The sequence below is a fragment of the Eremothecium cymbalariae genome, chromosome 1 (genome assembly GCF_000235365.1).
Source record: "Eremothecium cymbalariae DBVPG#7215 chromosome 1, complete sequence".
In the NCBI taxonomy this organism is placed as follows: Eukaryota; Fungi; Ascomycota; class Saccharomycetes; order Saccharomycetales; family Saccharomycetaceae; genus Eremothecium; species Eremothecium cymbalariae.
The window spans coordinates 348,256-368,662 of NC_016449.1; the positions used below are offsets into that span (position 1 = coordinate 348,256).

Sequence of the window (20,407 nt, forward strand, 5' to 3'; positions counted from 1 at the left end):
AAGATTATCATATACACCGTTAAACGGTCATCTACAGCTGAACTAATCGGGATACGCAGAAGATTAGAAAAGCAAAGGAACATCTTTAAATTTATCTCTGGGATTTTCCTGTACCGCGGTGTTAAGAGGTTCATTTAATTTAGATACTGTGTTAACGGCATTGCCTGATGCATCGGGTGAGATAACGTTAGATTGACTCAGTAAGTTATTGGAACTCATAGAACAATATGTCTTCTTATTGGAATTTTTGTTCGGCCAATATAATGTAATGTTTCTTTCCTTTGCTAGTAGTTTATTCCATTTGTTGGACAGGAACTGAATATCAGCTTTCCTAGAAGAATGTACATTACCGAGCCCCGTGTTCATCATACCGGTTTTCTTCATATTCCTGGTTACAATCATGTCTGAGATATCCTGAAGATTTATATCATGGATATCCGCCAAAGCATTAAGCCAGCCTTCATCTGGAGCGCTATGGTTTTCCTCGGCTAACCTGACCAGTTGGCGATCGATATCATTGAGAGAATGCGTTCCATGTTTTTTGATATCTGCAATAAGCTTTTCTGGGTCATAGTCATCAGTTGTAACTGCTAGCTCATCTTTAAGCTGGCTTATCTGCTGAATGATATTTCCAATGGCAACCAGATCTGTAGGATATGTGAACAACTCGTAACCAGCCGAGTCAGTTATGACTTCCTTAGTGCTGCTATTGTTACTGTTTTTGCCACTGTGGCTAGCGTGACTGTGGCTACTGTTGGCTACACTACCATCAAACTTGCTTGCTTGTTCGTTGCGTGATTGTGTTAAATCCTGAATAATTCTGTCTAGCTCAGAAACTTTGATTTTGCTTAATCCCGCAAACCGAAACGTTGGCTCAGTCCTTTTACAATGGTATTTTGGACGGGGAAACTTTGCCAAAACCGCATCATGAAAATTAACTTTGTTTATCAGGTTCGAGGCCCCGCCTACTTGTAATTTCTTGGTATTACGGTTATGTGTCTTGAACTGTTGCTGCTGCTGTAACGAAGATTGCTGAATCACTGTCGTGGGCGGCGATCGTGAAGGCGACAACCGAAACGAATCGTCCTCTGATGAAGCATTATATTTCGACACACTGGTGTCCGTATTAGCCCTTTTTAACCTAGTACTTCTTCTAAGCTCCATGACCGGTTTTACGTTGTTATATCCTGTTGAACTAACTGGAATATGCAGTAGTATAAAGATGAAGAGACATCTCGCAGAAATCCGCAAAAAAAAGATGAGCTTACAGAGATGTCCTCCAAGAAACAGCGATGGAACTTGATAAAATAATAACAATCCCCATTCTTGAGCAGTTGCTGGGTGCAACAAGACTTTATGGAAAGATAGGGGTTCCTTATCTGAGACCCAGAGACCGTTAAAAAGCGATATTGTAGCGGTCAGCGCCACCACTAATTTAAAGATCAAGGTCCTCGAGCATTTCGCAGTAAAGGGAACGTTGAGATTCGAACAAAAAGAAATTATGAGTAATCCTAAAACGTTTAAATAGTATTACTTTATTTCTGGGACAATATTAATCAGACGCGAGATTTTATTTCAATATCGACCCTTTCTGCAAAAGGGCTGGCATCATTTAGCGAAGTTAACTTGTCGAACGTTGAAACGCACATATCCAATTATGGCGCATCATAGCTTGCACAGATACTGATTTACTGACATTTGGGTATGCGCATCCCGTTTTACCTACAAAGAATGAAGTCAAAACCTCTTGCTGTTCCCCAAGTTGCGATGGGGCAGATAGAGGCCCCTCTAATCACAATTGATTTTATATTATTGATAATAAATAAATATATAGTATGAAATTTGGTTAATCCTCTTAAATATATACGGCGCTGCGCTGCGCGCGCGTGTGTGTGTATAGTCCCCCACGGTCCTCCAGCTAGCAGTGTAAATATGGCACCAACTTAGGTAATAATTGGCGCTAGCATGGTTATATACCCAGAAAGTCGAGGTTTCATGAATGTGGTGCCTTTTTTGACTTGTGTTTTTTGTAGTTCTTGGCTATTACAATGATATTTTATCCGTGGAACATATAAAATATAGCGTTTTTATTAGGAGAGAACAGACGGCCTAGTATTTAACAAATTCTCCTCCAAACCCATCTTGGAAGTCTTAAGGTTTTCTTTTGAAACAAAATATGGCTGCAATAACTATGAGTCCGCATATCAAATCCATCTTGCAAATACAGCTCTAGGGTTAGGTCTGCTTTTTAGCATACACATCTCCTCTGGAGTTTGGTTGTAAGTTTCGTGATAGGAAAGCAGAAACGGTAGCGTAAAACCTAACGTTAGGTAAAACCCATAAATCAGTGATGCGTTGTTAAACTTTGAGAAAGATGATGGCTGCGAGAAGTGTCTTGATGCTGATTTTGTTCTAAGTAGTAGTTTGTGTATCATTATATCGGTATTGTAACTGGTAGTACTCAGTTGAATCTTCATTAATTATTTTTTGTTGTCTGTCAAACAAAGCTGTAGTCCCCCACAGTGGTTCTTATGTATACTATTATATTGTAGAGATGTTTAGCAGTATAATGGTGTGTGTGTTGCGCTGGTTTTAGTCTTGTGACGCCTTCACTATATCGCCTTGGCTATACGCTATATATAGTGTATATACCGTTTATATACCAAAAACCCTAATGTGAAAATAAACATACAACCTTACTTCTCTTACACCTCCACTGCCTCGCCGATGTCATTCTCTACATTATATAACTCAATACTTATCCGAATTTACATATACATCATACATTATGGCCCCAACTGCGGTTTGTCCCTGATAGAAATTATCCTTTGTGGCCTGAATCCGCTTAGGACAGCCATGCATATCTTGCTAAATGATCACACCACAATTTAAAATTCCATCAAACCATACTAAATGCTATCCATCCCGAGACTGCCTATGTGGTGTGGTTGTTCGTTTAACGACAAGACTACTTAAACCATCTTTCGTCTACGGAACGACAGGGGAACCCGTTTTGATTTCCTCTACAAGGCTTTCTCAGTTAAAATATCCATATAATCACTACGTATATAATGATGTCATCATGTTCTACAATCCTGAACGGAACGTGCTGATATATCATAGGCAGCAGTGTTGGATTCCCCCTCTGGAGGGAGTCTTCGAAGTGCCTGGCTGCTTTTCGGTAGGCCTATACTTCTTGCTCAGCCGTTGCTGGACATCCTGTCGTGTACAGATATAAATATGTGGTGTATGCGCAGGGCGCAGTTTTGACATGTACAGCACGGAGTTGGGTCTTACCTATATTGTGCGGGAACGGGCGAGCAAAGGCTGCTACTGTATAGTTATAGGAAGTGGATTGCTGTATAGATGGAGACAAAAAAGGATGGCAGATCCGCGTCAGGTATGGGATTAAAAGGGGAACAATAGGAGCCATAAAAGGACCCATTTTACGCGTTTGTTTACATTTGGTATACGATGTGCCGCAGTTCCTGGTGATCATCACTGCATAGCCATTTTGAGGCTGGCTGGAAGTGGTGTGGGGGGCGGCAGCCTTGCTTCCGAGAAGACGGTAAAACACGGGATATGGGCGGTGGTGGTCATGTGATTGTCACGTGGTGTTTTTTGGTTTTTTCAAAAGGGTAATTTCCCCTTTTGGCATAGTAAATTTGGATTTTCCCAAAGGGGATATTTTCTTTTTTTTCATCTTTTTTCCAGATTCCTGGTGGGATCGTAGTTTTAACTGTTTTTAAGCACCACAACACACAGTCTCTTTCTTTCTCTTTTGTATTATATAGAGAAGATGAAAAGCCTACGTGGGTTTGTTGAGAGGCATTAGGAAAGAGCTGTTAATTGGGTTTCTATTTGTATTTTAGGTTAAGTGGGATAGTTTGTTTTTGTTTCGGTGGTTCAATTTTTCTTTTGATTTTTTTTGTTGTGATTGGAGGGTTTTTACTGAAGGTGATATATACAATAAGAAGCAGTATGAGTACGGCATTGCCAAGTATTCAATTAGGTGTCGATTATGGGAGTGTTGCAGATGAGATAGAAGACTTTTTAGTTCATTATAAGGAGGTTGAGGTAGATGGTAATGGAATGGTGGTGGAAGATGATTATATGGGGGAAGATGGGGTTGGGACAGGGCCTAAATACTTGAGTTTGCTGCAAGATATTGCGAACCGAGATTTGAGCACACTTTACATTGAAATTGATGATGTGGAGGCTTACCAGCAGCAGAAGATGGTTGGTGGCAGCGAGCAGGGTTTGAGACGGAGTCTGTCTCAGCTTATTATGGAGAATGCGCATAGATATACAGAGTTATTTTCTAGGGTGATTGATAAGTTGTTGCCGCCGCCAACGCGGGAGTTTGATTACAAGGATGATGTGCTTGATGTTATTTTACATCAGCGGCAGCTGAGGAATGAGAGACAGCTTAACGAACGGAGGGTTGAGCTGGAGCGGATGGGGGACGATAGTTTAGGCGTGAATTTAAACGAGTTGGCGCGTCAAAGTGGCGAGGATCAGGAAGATTTGTTTCCTGCGATGCTGACTCGACGGTATACTGTGTACTTCAAGCCTTCGACTGCTAAGAAATTGAGGGCCAATTATGGGCCGTTTAGCGTCAGGGAAACCAAGGGATCGCATTTGGGGAAGTTGATAACGGTTCGTGGTATTATAACCAGGGTTTCGGATGTTAAGCCAGCTGTGGAGGTTAGTGCATATAGTTGTGATCAGTGTGGTGCGGAAGTGTTCCAGGAAGTTAATAAACGTACGTTCACTCCATTTTTGGAATGCCAGTCGAAACAATGCCAACAGAACCAGACCAAGGGTCAGTTATTTATGTCGACAAGGGCATCGAAATTCAGCGCGTTTCAAGAATGTAAGATTCAGGAGATGTCACATCAGGTACCTATTGGCCATATCCCGAGAACTTTAACGATTCATGTTACGGGTCCCTTAGTAAGGTCCATGGTTCCTGGTGATGTCGTCGACGTCACTGGTATATACCTACCGTCTCCTTACACTGGGTTCAAGGCTTTGAAGGCGGGACTTTTGACTGAAACGTATCTCAGGACGCAGTATGTCCATCAACATAAGAAGAAATTTTCCTCATTTGAAATCACCCCTGAGATTGAGCAACGTGTAATGGAGATTGTATCACAAGGTGATGTATACAACAGATTAGCGAAATCTATTGCCCCAGAAATATACGGCAATTTAGATGTTAAGAAGGCTTTACTATTGCTGCTGGTTGGTGGTGTTGAAAAACAAGTGGGCGATGGTATGAAGATCAGAGGGGATATTAATATCTGTCTGATGGGCGACCCTGGCGTTGCTAAGTCCCAACTGTTGAAAACAATTTGTAAAATATCCCCGAGGGGTGTTTATACAACGGGTAAAGGTTCTTCTGGTGTTGGTCTGACGGCAGCCGTGATGAAAGATCCTGTTACAGACGAAATGGTGCTGGAAGGAGGTGCATTAGTACTGTCTGACAATGGTATATGCTGTATCGATGAATTTGACAAGATGGATGAAAGCGATAGAACAGCTATTCATGAAGTTATGGAACAGCAAACGATTTCGATCTCCAAAGCAGGGATAAACACAACTTTGAATGCAAGGGCTTCCATCTTGGCAGCTGCCAACCCGCTATACGGTAGGTATAATCCGCGGTTATCGCCGTTAGAAAATATTAATCTACCTGCTGCCCTATTGTCCAGATTTGATGTTATGTTTCTGCTACTAGATATACCAAATAGAGAATCAGATCAGAGATTGGCTGAACATGTTTCCTTCGTCCATATGCACAACAAACAACCGGACCTGGACTTTGAACCTATCGACCCCGCTAGAATGAGGGAATTTATCGCTTATGCCAAGACAAAGAGACCTACTATGACTCAAGAAGTGAATGAGCGCGTTGTTCAGTCCTACATTCGAATGAGGCAAGATTCAAAAAACGTGACTGATACCAGACACCAGTTTGGCCAGGCAACTCCCAGAACTTTATTGGCAACTATTAGAATCTCACAAGCCCTCGCAAAATTACGATTCAGCGATCAAGTAGAAATTGATGATGTCGAAGAGGCTTTAAGACTGGTCCAGGTTTCAAAGGAATCTCTGTACCACGATAACCAGACAAAACTTGATGACGAAACGCCTACAACCAAGATTTTTACCATCATCAAAAAACTTGCAACGGAAGGTGAAAGCTTTAACAAATCTTTATCTATGGATACAATTAGTAAGACCGTAAGATCCAGGGGTTTCACTCAACAACAGCTAGACACCTGTATTGAAGAATACACTTACTTAAATATTTGGTACAAATTAGAAGAAGAAAACATCCTGACGTTTGTTGATGGAAGTGAAGACGACGTACCTGTATCCCAACAAACTCGAGACTCTATCATGACAGAGGCTTAGATCTGCTAAAGTAATGACTTTTTCTCTCTGTTTTACGTACAGTAATAAGACATATAAACCGGTCCTACTGGTATAATTAGTATTCATTTTTTAAACCTCAAATACCTCCTACACTTTCCTTTACAACGTCCGTTCCCAGTCCCATTTTTAAAGTTGTGAAATCCCGATCTTAAAAGTTATAACAAAAACCCATCAAAGCCTAACACACTTCAACACAAACGTAACAAGCACACAAGCACACACCATGGATATAGCCAAAGTTCATGAGTCTTTCATCCTGCAAAACTCTGCTGCGGTTTAATATGTAAAAACCTCATCATTGTCTGGCGTAGCCTTGTTTCTTATTTTAGTCATCTGTAGATGTCATATAGCACGGAATCGATAGTTAAAAGACTAATGTGTGGGACAACGCCGCACTTTGACGTTCCATCTAACATCATCAAAGTCTTTAAACAAGACGATGCCTTGTCCAGTTATATCGCTCAAACCGAGTTATAATTCAATAACTAGAGGTTGTCCTGGAATTTATGAGACGCTTCCTCGTATTGAATGTGAGCTTCGAATCCGGTCTAATGATGGGAGACCAATTTTTATTGAAAGAATAGAAGTTATGTTGAAAACGACTGAAGTCTTGAATAGTACCGGGCCCTCTTTTACTTCTAAGCCTAAGTTGGAGAAAGAGACAATCCATTATAAGAAGAATATTAAACTTTCTCACAAAAAAATTATTGGTATTGACATACCGCTGACGATAGGTTTGCCTGATGATATCAAGGAAACAAATTACAATAAGTTTGGTTACACCTTCACCTGCATTACCTGTGTTGTGCTATATCGCTGCAGTCCATATAAAAGTTCGGGGAGTGATTCAGCTCCTCTTTCTGAATCCTTTAAGTCTATGGTCCATGTTGAGCGGTATAATTTACTTGCGTCTTCGGAACTCTCTCCACCTTTGAAAAGAACTGTCACTTCTGCAGACAAAAAATTCCAAGTTAGCTATAGTATCAAGAATCCATGCCTTGCGACAGAAGATGTGCTGGAAGTGGAAGTCGAGTTGTTTCCCAACCTGGTTCACAGCCATCGGGAGTCGTATTCTCAAAAAATCTTCAACAAAAAGGTAAAACTTAAAAGTATCGTGCTTGAATTCAAAGAATTTTTAGAAGTGTACGAGTCTCACATGGATGGTAGAGACCACACTCTTCAAACTGATTATACTCCATACAATACTATTATCGGGGAATCTGGTGTAAATCTGAAGACCCAGTTGGATATCAGCACAAAAAATTCCTTATTCAAGGAGTTTGAGAAATCAATGAATGAGCCCACTGTAATGTATCAAGTGCCTCATCATGAACAAAATCTAGAGTCACCTATTCCAGAAACGGTTATCATAAAGAGCAAAAATAAAAACCTCCGGGAATTCCAATACCACCGTTCCATCTCGAGTAGAGGCAAATTGTTTTCGGTAACCCATGGTTTAGTCATCAAATTTAAAATCAGCCATGGTAAAGATTTTGAGGTATACCAACCGTTGGATATCACAGCTTGGCCAAAATCTTCAACTGCTCTAATAGAACAGTTTATAGCAAATGAACGAGAAGTCGCTAATCGTGCTAAGAGTTTTTACGATGCTTTTGGTGGTATAAGGAGGAATAAAGTCACAGGGATTGTAGAATATCCTCCTTTACCACCTGTTGTTTACGCAGCCGACATAGAAACTATGGAGCATCTTGGAGTTATATATACTAAGGATTTAAAATACTTACAAAGGATCCCTATAATTGAGTAATCTGCCTAATTTTATGTAGTGTAAATTTTTAACGTAATATCATGGTTTTGCATATCAATTTTCATGTCATTTAATCGGACATACCAAAATTTAAAAAAATGCGTGCGTGAACGACTTTGTTCGCACCAACTCCTTTAACGCTACTCGGAATGAGAGGGTTTATATGGCAAGCTCCTTTGATATGGATTTCAGAGCACCAGTGAATTTCTATAGATCCGAGGGCAGTACTCGGCCGTTCGATCCAAAGCTGTTTGAGGAAGTGTTATTGTTTGAATCAGGGACAGCGTCACAGCAACGTGAAACAGTTGAAACACTAGCGGAGATATATTCAATTATAATTGCACTCGACCAGGTAGAGAAGTCATATTTAAGGGATGGTATAAGCAGTCAAGATTATACAAATACTGTAAACAAGCTTCTGGCACAGTATAAGACCTATCTAACAAACAGTGAAAATGTTGAGAAAGAATTTGGGGATTTACAAAAATTTAAAGAGAGATGGAACTTAAGTGCGTCAAACGCGATTACAAGGATTGAAAGAGGAATTCCTGTCACTGTGGAACATGGGATTCAAGATGTTTCGGGGGCTAGCAATGGCGCCGCTGCTGTCTCCAATTCTAGATTTAGTGCGAAGGCCGTTGCTGAAGCTACAGGTAACTTCATTACGGTAATGGACGCTCTCAAGTTGAACTATAAAGCTAAGGACCAGCTACATCCATTGATGTCGGAATTATTATTAAGCATCAACAGAGTTAGCGCTCAAGATTTTGAACATAGGGCGAAACTAGTGGAATGGATTGTTGAGATCAATAAAATGAAGGTAAATGAACAGATTAGCGACGAAAAGGTAAGGGAATTTCTCTTCGATCTGGACAGTGCTTACAAAGCGTTTTACGCTTTATTAGGATAACCCATATAAATTCCAATTAATATAATGGGTTCATGCCATCCTTGAATTTTGTTTGAAAACTGTTCAAAAATGACAACGTGCTTCTTTCACGCTCCGTCATCTCTATATCATCAACGACAGATGAACCTGTGCTACGGTAACTATCGGACATATTTTCCAGCTCCATCTCCGGAATAGACCCAGTTTTATCGCTGTGTTCCTCCACAATCTCCTTCTCCAGAGGAGCTACCTGAAAATTCCCATCGCTCGCCAACACATCATGCGCCGCCCTGATTTTAATATTATTCGTGTTGCTTTCAGAATCCTCATCTTCTTCTTCATCCTCATAAGTTAGTTGAATTTTCGATCCAATCTTCCTCTTTTTTGTAGCTTTAGGGGGTGTTTTGTCATGCGATTCCCTCTTCGAGACTGGAGTTGCCAAATCATTAAAATATGGTACAGTAATATCTATCGTATCAATCGTAGCAGGATACAGAAACTTTTCCCCATCCTCCTCTAACTCCCCTTGAGATATCCCCAGTAACGTGTAGAATGAGTTTCCTACCAACGTTCCGAACAGTACAGCGTCATCGTTTAAACTTGGCTGTTCCTCAAGAGTAAAGAAAAGCACGCCATTACCTGGCATTATCCCTAGTAATCCCCGCCTATTAAACCGCAACCTACCGTTATATTCTTTGGCACATTTAAAAGTTGAAAAGCCCACCTGGATCAAACTGCTCCCCAGTTTAGAAAACGCTTTGCCCTTCCAAAGACCATTACCAGCTGACTCAAGAAACCTCTTGGTCGTGACAGCACACTCCCTTGCCCATAACTCCACCTCTAAATCACCTTTGGTAGTGTGAAAAACACATTTAGCACTCGTACTCGGTTCACTAGACATATTAATGACTGCTGAGAACGTACAATCGTAAATAACTGCTGTATATCCCAGTTCTAATTTGAAGTGATGATCTTATTTTTAGCCAGGGTAACTAACGATGATAAAATTTTTTGAAAAGTTCGCGATGTTAGCCAACCTTCATTAAGGTGTTATTGGCCAACTGAATCAAGAGTAGTTTCAAAAAACATTCAATAATAAGTGGCGACTCATCTTTAGTGAGAGATTTTCTTATTCCAAATGCTACATGTATTTAGGAAATCCTTTGGAGTGAGTTGTAGGCGGTTGCCATATGTTTTTGGGGAGTTGAACCAGTTGGCATCGATTCCACGCAGAACATTTGTTACCTCAGGTGCAGTATTCGATGAGCCAAAGGATACTAAAGCAAAAGAAAAGCAGCCAAATAACCAGCACCAACAGGCTCAGTCAATTTTGAACGATGATATGTTGGCTAGAGCAGGTGTTGAAGTTGAAGGAAGTAAGGAATTTGGAAAGCAATGGACAAGCGGTAGCGAAAGCGAGACTACTTCTGGAGAGACGGTTAGTGGTAGTGGAAAGAAAAGGAGACATAGAAAGACATCTACGGAAGTCAAGCGAGAGAAGTATGCCAATTTGTTTTATATATTTTCATTTGCTGGTTTACTAGGCACTGGGCTGTATATGGCTAGAGACTGGGAAGCGGAGGAGCCTGAAGATCTAAAGAAAGGAGTTGGTAATGGTTACACACCGTCGTTGATGTACCAAAGATTTAAGTCACGTTTTGATTCGATATTTACATTCTTTCAAGAACCTCCATTTCCAGATTTATTGCCACCTCCACCACCTCCGCCATACCAAAGACCTTTGACTCTAGTTTTGCCACTAGAGGATTTCTTGATTCACTCCGAATGGAGCCAGAAGAATGGGTGGAGGACCGCTAAAAGGCCTGGCGCAGACTACTTTTTGGGTTATCTATCTCAATATTACGAAATTGTGTTGTTCTCGTCTAATTACATGATGCACTCTGAAAAAATTGCTGAAAAGTTGGACCCTATCCACGCGTTTATCACGTACAATCTATTCAAGGAACATTGTGTCTACAAGGATGGTATCCATATCAAGGATTTATCCCACCTAAATCGTGATTTAGGCAAGACTATTATAATCGATACAGACGCCAACGCTTTCAAATTGCAACCTGAAAATGCAATTCATGCTGAGCCCTGGGATGGTAAGGCAGATCATGAATTATTAACGTATATTCCATTTTTGGAATACCTTGTTACTCAACCAACAGAAGATATCAGACCCATTTTGAACAGTTTTAGTGATAGAAAGAATATTCCACTGGAATTTTCTAAACGTGTGGACAAGCTAAGAGATAAATTTAATAAAGAACAGAGTAATAGGGCGAATGAAGGATGGCTATTGAAGTTGTTAGGTATTGGTATTACAAGCAAACAGTCTAAGTTCCCATTGGATCTCATCAGAGATGAAGGAGAGAAAAATTATGTTCGTTTTATGAAGATAGTCGAGGAGGAAAAGGAAAAACTGAAGCTACAGCAAGAGAAGATGGGTGCTGCCACATTTACCCTAAAGGATTACGTTGAAGGAAACATTCCTTCTCCAGAGGAGCAAATGAAAATTCAGTTAGAGAAGCAGAAGGAATTCGAAGAAATGTATGAGCGTGAAAAATTGAAGAAGAAGCAGCAGCAGCAGCAGCAGCAGGTGTAGTAGCAGCAATCAATCAAACACTCACTGACTTCACAGTTCTTGCCCCAATTTTAGTTTAAATTTGGGTAAAGAAAAGGGGAGAGAGGAAACTTACTCTCATCTGCCATTCCGTCTCCCGTTTTAGTACGTAACATATAATGTAATGTAAATAGATTCAAACACGCTTAGTATTTTTACCTCACGAGAAACCTCTGAAATTACAATCGTACATACACCTCCAATCTATCAATCTGTCCGCTCTCCTGTAGTTTTGCCTTTATATCACCGGACGGCACAATGAAGCCTCACACTATATATTGAGGCTTAGTTTCTAACACATCCTTACCCACTTGTGACTACGCACTCGGTAATACATCCGCCAAGCAAATGGGTGTCGTTAATCCAAACAGGCAGAAACGCTTCGCCAAGTCAGAGGCTGACTAAACTAACTGCCACACTCCAATAAAATGGTATAATATTGACAGCTTCTTTTCTCCGAGTTCCCCACAGTTATAAATCAAGCGTTCACATATTTAAAGAATCTCATCTAGGAAAAAGATCAAACGAATTATTACGGTGCATATCGGAGGATCAGCAGTAATAGTTAATACAACAGCTGAAGGTATTTGCATATTTTTCGCACTTGAATTAGACATTGAATTTGGCTAAGGTTCTGGTATATCCTGTGTGAGAGTAGAGAGTATCTTTTTGTCAGAACTAAGGTACATGAATGAAGACATGGCCTTACGGAGGGATATTAATATTGTTAATACAGACTATTCTAGATATGGGACTTCAATCTTTGAAACATTATATTCGGATGATAAGAAGCTGAAAGGTGCTATACCGTCCTTTTCTAAGCATAACACTAGTACTACTGTGTTATCCAACGGCTACTTCAACGGTAAAGATACTAGGAATCGTGTCCTGAGGAGTTATCGTTCACTGCTTGATAACTGCAGTTCGCCCTCTAAAGCAAAGAGGGTCATTAACAAGATTCATGATCATGCTTCTTGTGAATCACTGTCTCTTTTTTATTCCAAAAGTATACATTCTTTCCTTTCAAGGGAACTTGTAATTCATGGTGCCAAGGATGGTACAATTTCAAAAGAACTTAGGCCTTATCTGGATATAAATGCATTGCCTATTGAGATCTTAACTATAATACTTCGAAACTTGCAGCATTCTGATAATCCTAATGATTACAAGAGTTTGATAAAATTGTTGTATGTTTCCAAGAAGTTTTATCTGGCGGCTAAGGTTTTAGTTTATGAAAGCCCTCAGTTTACTTCTTCATATAGGGTTGGTCAATTTGTGACATCGATTAGATTAAATCCCGAAAGTGCTAAGTTAGTTAAGCAATTGGATCTTAGTCAACTTCGTAATGGATTAATTGAAGATGATTGCCAAAAAACCGAAATCATTACGCAGCCAAGCAATAGGCTTGCCGAACGTCGGACTTCTAATGTCGATTTACGTGAGGTAGTTGAAAGCGATGCACCACTTCCAGATGTGGCGCTTGCAACATGGAGGGATTGGCGGCTTCGTTTTGATCCTTTGTACAGCTCACCGATTTTGAATAGTTACAATTTGAAAAGGATTCGGTATTCAAACACTGGTATTGGACCCACAACTTCTATTGGAACAAGTGGCCAGAGAAAAACAAGGCGTTCATATTATTCAATCTCTTCAACTATCAGCTCATCGTTGCATCCAAGGTCCCATTCTCTTACATCTTTTAATGATAAATCAACAACTATACGTAAGAGGGTTAAAGACATTCGCTGGATAACATCACTTTTTGGTTTACCCAAAACGAAAAAGCACTTGGGATCTCGTCATAAAACCATTAAGAGATGTAGAGAGCAAAATGATGGTAATTTAACAGTTAAGGCTATCAGAGCTGCTTCGCAGCATGTCCATCAATCAGAAACGCAAAAGTCCGATACTCAGCGACACCCTCATGCTAATAAATTCCTCTTAAAATACACGGTATACAAAGACATCCCTATTGGTTACCTTTTACATATTATTGATCATTGTTCAAGTCTACACACCTTAAATATTTCGAATTTAAGCATTTCAACTGACTTTGAGATAGAAACCAAGGAGAAAAGCAATCCTATCAATTCATTGATACTTGAAGATAATCACCAGGAGGGAAGTAAAGAACTTTCTGAAGGAAAAGTGGGTCGCAAACTTCAAGTAGTTTATCTTTCTGATTCTGATAAGTCGTATGAATTTTACATTGCCCAGTCAAACTCGGAAAAATTACATGTACCAAGCACGTTCTCTCACCAGAACTCTCACCGTATACTATATCCCAACTTCCCAAGACCAATAGATGCTAGCACCAAATTTCGCACAGAAACAAACAGAAGTCAAAATAGATGCATATCTTACAGCTTGAGGCGCCTTTCAGAACATGATATATTTAACAGACTCTGCAAATTACGGTCCCTCCGTCATTTAGAAGTCAATGGCGTGAGTTGGTGTTCTTCGGAACATATAAAGCAGGTACTGATTCACAATTATTTATCGGAGAATTACCTCCTTCACGCAAGTTTTAAGGGTACTGGACTAGTACGCGATGCTCCATGGTCCTCTGCCGGCTCAATTCGTAGCCTTGTGGCTCTTCTAGTTCTCTCTGATCTTGCGAAGAGGGACGATTTCGAGATAGAGAATCTATTTAACGTTCGCACTAATTTCTTAAATTATGGTGGTCCATTAGCACACCCTGATATGCTAGAAGCTAGTAATTCCTTCTATCTTTCTTCTGCAATAACAACTCTTACGTCGAATGGCTATCCTGCTTTCAAATTATGCATAATGAAATCTGCGCATTTTTCTGTGGAAATAGGCCGTTGCAACGACGCCGTGCCTATGTCTGCATCAGATTCAAAAGGGTTTGCCCTTGGCATAAAGATCTACCTTGGTACGTTACAAAATGATCATCAGCATTTCGAATCCCTTTCTAAACTTCATACTTTATGTTCTCAGCTGCTCGAGCGTGTCAATAGACTTCATGAAGGGCACAGACGTCGCCACATTGGAGAACATTATCAGATATCTTTCTTACCACTGTGAAAGGGAATATCCCTCGATATACTCGAGAAAGGTGGTAAAATATGCTGTTACATATTGCAAATAAGTTCTGTAATTTGATATTAAAAATTATATTTTAAGCTATAAGTCTACTTCAACTTAAAACTGGATCTATTAAAAATATAGGAATGAACATGAATGGCTATAACGAAATTTAATTATGCTATTGAGAAAATATTAATCTGAAGATATATATCTAATACTTTTATAGTTTCATTTTTTAGAGTTTCCATTATATTATGGCAAGTAAATATCGATTTGAATTACCGGTTTACCTAAATGCTTTGCTAAAAATCATACAAAGGAAAACCTCTGTATCTAATGCTATAGTTATTTGTCAAGGCTTCAATATGTATCTAATCCAATTCCTTCTAGTAATTACTGAGAAGAAGCATACAAGAATAATATTGGTTACATATTGCTGCCTTTAATTTTGACGTAAGATCTTATAGACCTCCCACAATGCTTCTGCTGCACCATCATAAAATAAGTTATGACCAGTGTTAACAACAATTCTAAAGGTGTATTCAGGATAGTGAGTAGAATTGGCCGGCGTAACTCTATCCTCGCTTCCCACTAGTACATGACCTTTACAATCACCTCCCAAATTTGGTGGACCGTTGACTAGATCTTGCCAGCCTAAAACATACTCAGTAATAGACTTCGTTGACACTGCCACACCATCATAAAACTGCGTTAATTTTCTATACCTGTTACCCAAATTAGAGAAAAATAATTTAATCCCTGAGCTATTCAATCCTTTGGTCTGGTCAAAATTGGTTCTCAAAAATTTGAGTAAAAGAATCACAAAGGGTTTTATAAAGGACAACGATATGTGTAAGTATGGTTCTAGTAAATCCAATTTGGATTTAAAGGTCCTGGGGGGTGGTGGGGATAAAAGAATCATTTTATCCGCGTTTAAATTGTTAATACCATAGCGGAAAACCAAGTGTAATATCAAAATGCAACCCATAGAATGTCCGTAGAAGCGTATTTTAACACCTGGGTGGGTGTTAAGAACCATTACATCTAGTACTTCTTTAACAGTATCAACAACTTCCATCATTGGGTACCCATCACGCCAATGGTCACTCTCACCGAAGCCAGGTAAATCAAAAGCCAAGTATTTTTCGTCAAGGATATCTAACATATATAATAGTGGTTCAAAATGTTTGATATTACCCCCTAGACCATGAACCATGAAGTTGACGATTTCTATTTCAGGCTCCTTTATATTATTATCTGCCTGGGCTCCAGGCTGCGGTCCTGAGTCGGGTCCAGGCTGCGGTCCTGGATGCGGCCCTGGCTGAGCTTTTGGTTTTAACTTCAATTTCTTTGGGTGTGCTCGTTTCGAATTTGAATTTAACAGATCGGCTACTGACGTCCGTTTAAATAGTGGTAGAATATCTTTATCCGTTTTTGTTTTTTCAGAATTATGCTTCTTCTTTGCCACTTTAGCTACTTTTGGAAGTAACGGCTTATTCTCATTGGTACCCTGAATATCAGCTTCGTCGACTTCTTGTAGATGAGATTTTATAATTTCCTCTGCATCATACGCTTCAGATAGTAAGGAATTATTTTCAACTTTACCAGAAGTTGTTTCCAAGTTCTGTTTTAATATAGTACCCATGTCTTGCTGGAATAAAGGTGTTTTCTCTGTTTCTGAACTAGGGTCATCACCCCGTTCCACAACATCAGTATACAATTTAGATATACTTTCACGGTCTAATTTCAGGTCCTTTTTGAAATCTGCAACCTCTGCATCCTCAGTATCAATTTCATCCAGGTTGTTAATACTTTTATCTTTAACTTCATAGGTCCGTGATTGCTCTAGAAAGCCTTTCAAGTACCCTTTCAGGCTACCATCCAGTTTGTTTTCTAAGTCAAGACTTTCCTCTTGAACCTGATGACCCGACTGAGATTCAATAGCATGATCGCAGTCAGATTTCAAGCTATTTTTGGATGATTCCGCTGCTCCCAAATGTTCCAATTTGGTCTCAGAACCATTTATCCCACCAACAGAGTTAATTTCTATAATTTGTCCTGATTGGGTTTGATTACCATTGATCTCACCTTCGGTTGTAAGAGTGTATTCCTTATCGAGTTCGATGGCCTTTCCCGAAGATAAATCATTAATGGGTTTATCCAAAGCAGTAGTAGTATCAAACACCGCTGAACCCACATAAGGCTCGGCTTCGGCAATGGCGTCTGCAATGGCATCTGCAATGGCATCCGCTATTGCATCTTCATCTGTTTCTAGAAATGATTCTTTTTCTGGATCTGCTGTTGGATTCTCACCAGAAATCCTTATTTTTGTGGTTTCGACTCCTCCAATTGCGTCCGCAATTGCATCCGCAATGGTTCCAGTATCTTCATTTTCAAAATATCCTTTTTTCCCTTTGTTGATGCTTGGACCTCTCGAGGCTCTAACAATAGGTTCTAGTTGGCGCTCTATAATTCCTTCATTACTTTTAGCCCTTCCTGCACTCGCTAAAGCCCTTTTTGGAGTTGATTTTACGCTGATTGGTTTTTCTGCTTTTGATGCTGTGCTTGGTCTCTTCACTCTTTCTTTAGTACGCTCTGAAATGGAACTATGCCTACTACACGAATCTCTCGATCTGGGTCTCAGGTAAGGCTTTTCAGAATATAGGCCAGATTTACTTGAACCGGAAGGTTTTTCTGAATACAACCCAGACTTATTTGATGTAATTGACTTTAACGACTTCAACGAATTTAATGACTTCAGAGATGCAGACTTTAATGATGCAGACTTTAATGATGCAGACTTTAATGATACTGACTTTAATGATGCTGACTTTAATGATGACTGTAAGGATAAGGATTGCACAGATTCTACCTCCACTAGTGAACTTGACTTCCCTGAGTGAACTACTGACTTTCCAGAGCTGGTAGTCCGTAGTCTGGGGCGTAACCCAGGCTCTTCGGAAGTTTTGGCAGCTGCAGAAGGTGACTCAATTAACACGTCAGTTTTTACTGATGAAGCAGACTGCTCGCAATACAATTCAGTAGAAGCTGTATTAGTGTTATAATCAGAAATAGTTTTGGCTGTTGGTAATTCAGAGTTTAGGTGCGATTTGGCAGTTAAGTATTCAGAGGGTGCCACAGATTTATTGGTTGTCAATTCAGAACATTGCGCCGATCTGGCCGTCCTCTGAGCAGAATCAAAGTTTGCATGTGCTGTTTCAAATTCTGAATCATTGATTGATCTATCAAAAGTGAGTTCCGAACCTTGAATAGAGGAAGCCGTCTTTGGTGTTGAATTTATGTTAATATTCGTGCTCACAAACATTGAGTCTGACACCGATTTTTCACTTACCAATTCGGAAGACATTGTGTTACCTGTTCTCAGTGCGGAAGACCGTTCAGAATTTAAGGCTGAAAAATAATCTAATGCACCAGTAACAGGTCCAGAATCTCTAGAGTAAGGTACAGAGCCATCTGGATTTTCTGTCGACTTTTCTGTTGACTTTTGTGAATATAGTTCAGACTCAGTGGACTCATGGCAACTTTCTGATAGAGCTGATTTAGTAGGCGCGTCAGATCTGTCTATAGAATTGGATGATTCCTTATCATGATTAGAAGAGTCTGAATTGTTGGACTTGGAAGAGTTTGTTGAAGTTGCTGACTTTTCCGTCAAACTGGATTTAGTAGACTTGGTCTCCTTACTAGACAGAGAGGATTCATCTGAATAACCTTCCGGAGTGCTTTCCAAGTGCTCTGAATCAGTTACTGTGGTCGATCTTGCAACATATATAGTTGATTTGCTTGACAAAGAAGACCTTTCAGATTGTTCATCAGATGTGATAGTGCGCCTTTGAGTGTTCGATGATGTATCAGAGGATGAATTTCCCGAATACATGTTAGCATTCAGCCTTGCATTACCAGTAGATGTATTTGAAGTATTGTCAGAGTATAGATCTGAAGTGCTGGTAGATTTATTTGAAGAAGTGTTATCTGAATATAAGTCTGATGATGATGCGGTAAATTTTGCAGTATTAGTGGATTTGTTCGATGAAGTATTATCTGAGTATAGATCCGATGATATGTTCGTCAACTTTGCAGTACTTGTAGATTTGCATAATGAAGATCTTTCAGAATATAAATCTGATGTAGCAGTTACCTTTGCAACACTAGATGTGATAGAGGATTGTTCCGAAAAAGTGCTGGATGCATTATATGGTTTTACAGTGCTATTTGATTTAATTGAGGACGATTTGGCTGAGCGTAGTTCCGATGCAGTTGAAAGAGTTGTTTTGCTGGTAGAGTTTTGAGAATCTGAACAAGTAGACTTGGATGCTTTTGTAGACCTTGCTGATGTGGAAGAATCTAGAGAACTTGACTTAGTGGACTTCTCGGATTTCTTGGACTTGTCAGATTTCTTGGACTTGTCAGACTTCGTTGATTTATCCGACTTAATTGATTTATCCGATTTAGTGGATTTTTCTGATTTAGTGGATTTTTCTGATTTAGTGGATTTCTCTGATTTGATGGACTTGTCAGATTTAGAGGACTTCTCTGATTTCGTGGACTTCTCTGACTTCGTGGACTTCTGCGATTTGGCAGACTTACTCGAGTTCTCTGGCTTGTCCGACTTTTCAGTCTTCTCAGAGTTGTTGGATTGGGGTTCATTTGCAGAAGCTGTTGAAGAGATTCCGTCCCCGAGAGGTTTTGAAGTTGAGTTCTGTGAGACGTCTCGGGGCTCTGAAGACATATGGGAACTTGGGGATAACTTCAAAGACGTCATCTCAGTACTTCTTATCAAGCCAACTGGCCAATTTGATGCCGTGCTTGGTTCACGCGGAGAAAATGTTGGGGACTTGTCAAGAAATACAACAGATTCCACAGATCTTATCCCAGAGTCTACAGTAAACTTCGCAGAGTTAAATTCATCTGAGACTACTTCAGAACCAACATTTGAGTTTTCACGTGCCACTGTATCGCCTGTAGACCGTTTACTAAAATCTTCCACTTCTGTTTCGTCAAAGAATCCCTCCGATGTATCCCCCCCATCCTCTGTGCACTCTGAATCTGAATCTGAATCTGAATCCGAACCTGTATCAGAATCCGAACCCTTATCATCATTTTTTAATCCTTCAGTATTTCTCAAGCCCAGATGACCTGCAAACTTGTCCCCATTATCATTACTCTTGCCTTGCCGCTGTAAAGGCCCGCAGCGCTTATTATCACCACTCTCGCCAAGGTTATGAATAGTCCTCACTTTCCCTCGAGATAGATGAACAAACTCAACATGCTCCAGTAAAAACCGACTTGTGAAGTCGTTGGGGTTATTTCTTAAGTTTTTAGCTAGAGTTGGCTCGTCTTTGTACTCGATCTCTATTTCTTGAATCGTCTTCCCTGAAAGTGGTGGCAAAGGCTCTGCAGCTTCTCTGATGATTGCCTCAATATCTTTAACACCCATTTTCGGCAGCTATTTAAATTCAAACCAAACTTCTACTGTTATTCTTGACTGCTTGGTACCTTGTATTACTATGAAGAATGCTCTACGGTAATTGTAGTCGGCTGACCGCCTTTTCTGAATAACAACCTACTCGCCTATAAGCAGTTAGCTGTCAAAGAAGCCCCCTGATAA

The 20,407-nt window shown here is 39.9% G+C and overlaps 8 protein-coding genes across 8 annotated transcripts; 5 read left to right on the forward strand and 3 right to left on the reverse strand.

Annotated features, from left to right (window-relative positions):
* Window positions 1-63: 63 nt before the first annotated feature.
* On the reverse strand, window positions 64-1,164 carry Ecym_1172 (uncharacterized protein; the record flags this gene model as incomplete). Its single annotated transcript, XM_003644191.1, has 1 exon — window positions 64-1,164. One exon carries the CDS (start codon window positions 1,162-1,164, stop codon window positions 64-66), a length of 1,101 nt encoding a protein of 366 aa, XP_003644239.1.
* Window positions 1,165-3,981: 2,817 nt separating this feature from the next.
* On the forward strand, window positions 3,982-6,423 carry MCM7 (DNA replication licensing factor MCM7; the record flags this gene model as incomplete). Its single annotated transcript, XM_003644192.1, has 1 exon — window positions 3,982-6,423. The coding sequence occupies one exon, from the start codon at window positions 3,982-3,984 to the stop codon at window positions 6,421-6,423; it is 2,442 nt and encodes an 813-aa protein (XP_003644240.1).
* A 460-nt stretch (window positions 6,424-6,883) lies between these two features.
* Window positions 6,884-8,212, forward strand: RGL1 (Rgl1p; the record flags this gene model as incomplete). Its single annotated transcript, XM_003644193.1, has 1 exon — window positions 6,884-8,212. The coding sequence occupies one exon, from the start codon at window positions 6,884-6,886 to the stop codon at window positions 8,210-8,212; it is 1,329 nt and encodes a 442-aa protein (XP_003644241.1).
* Window positions 8,213-8,375: 163 nt separating this feature from the next.
* VPS28 (ESCRT-I subunit protein VPS28) lies at window positions 8,376-9,122 on the forward strand (the record flags this gene model as incomplete). Its single annotated transcript, XM_003644194.1, has 1 exon — window positions 8,376-9,122. One exon carries the CDS (start codon window positions 8,376-8,378, stop codon window positions 9,120-9,122), a length of 747 nt encoding a protein of 248 aa, XP_003644242.1.
* Window positions 9,123-9,138: 16 nt separating this feature from the next.
* CWC27 (putative peptidylprolyl isomerase CWC27) lies at window positions 9,139-10,002 on the reverse strand (the record flags this gene model as incomplete). The annotated part of the gene is made up of 1 exon (XM_003644195.1): window positions 9,139-10,002. The coding sequence occupies one exon, from the start codon at window positions 10,000-10,002 to the stop codon at window positions 9,139-9,141; it is 864 nt and encodes a 287-aa protein (XP_003644243.1).
* A 237-nt stretch (window positions 10,003-10,239) lies between these two features.
* TIM50 (protein translocase subunit TIM50) lies at window positions 10,240-11,712 on the forward strand (the record flags this gene model as incomplete). Its single annotated transcript, XM_003644196.1, has 1 exon — window positions 10,240-11,712. The coding sequence occupies one exon, from the start codon at window positions 10,240-10,242 to the stop codon at window positions 11,710-11,712; it is 1,473 nt and encodes a 490-aa protein (XP_003644244.1).
* A 705-nt stretch (window positions 11,713-12,417) lies between these two features.
* Window positions 12,418-14,778, forward strand: COS111 (Cos111p; the record flags this gene model as incomplete). Its single annotated transcript, XM_003644197.1, has 1 exon — window positions 12,418-14,778. The coding sequence occupies one exon, from the start codon at window positions 12,418-12,420 to the stop codon at window positions 14,776-14,778; it is 2,361 nt and encodes a 786-aa protein (XP_003644245.1).
* A 445-nt stretch (window positions 14,779-15,223) lies between these two features.
* Window positions 15,224-20,236, reverse strand: LDH1 (triacylglycerol lipase; the record flags this gene model as incomplete). Its single annotated transcript, XM_003644198.1, has 1 exon — window positions 15,224-20,236. One exon carries the CDS (start codon window positions 20,234-20,236, stop codon window positions 15,224-15,226), a length of 5,013 nt encoding a protein of 1,670 aa, XP_003644246.1.
* Between the last annotated feature and the right edge of the window lie 171 nt (window positions 20,237-20,407).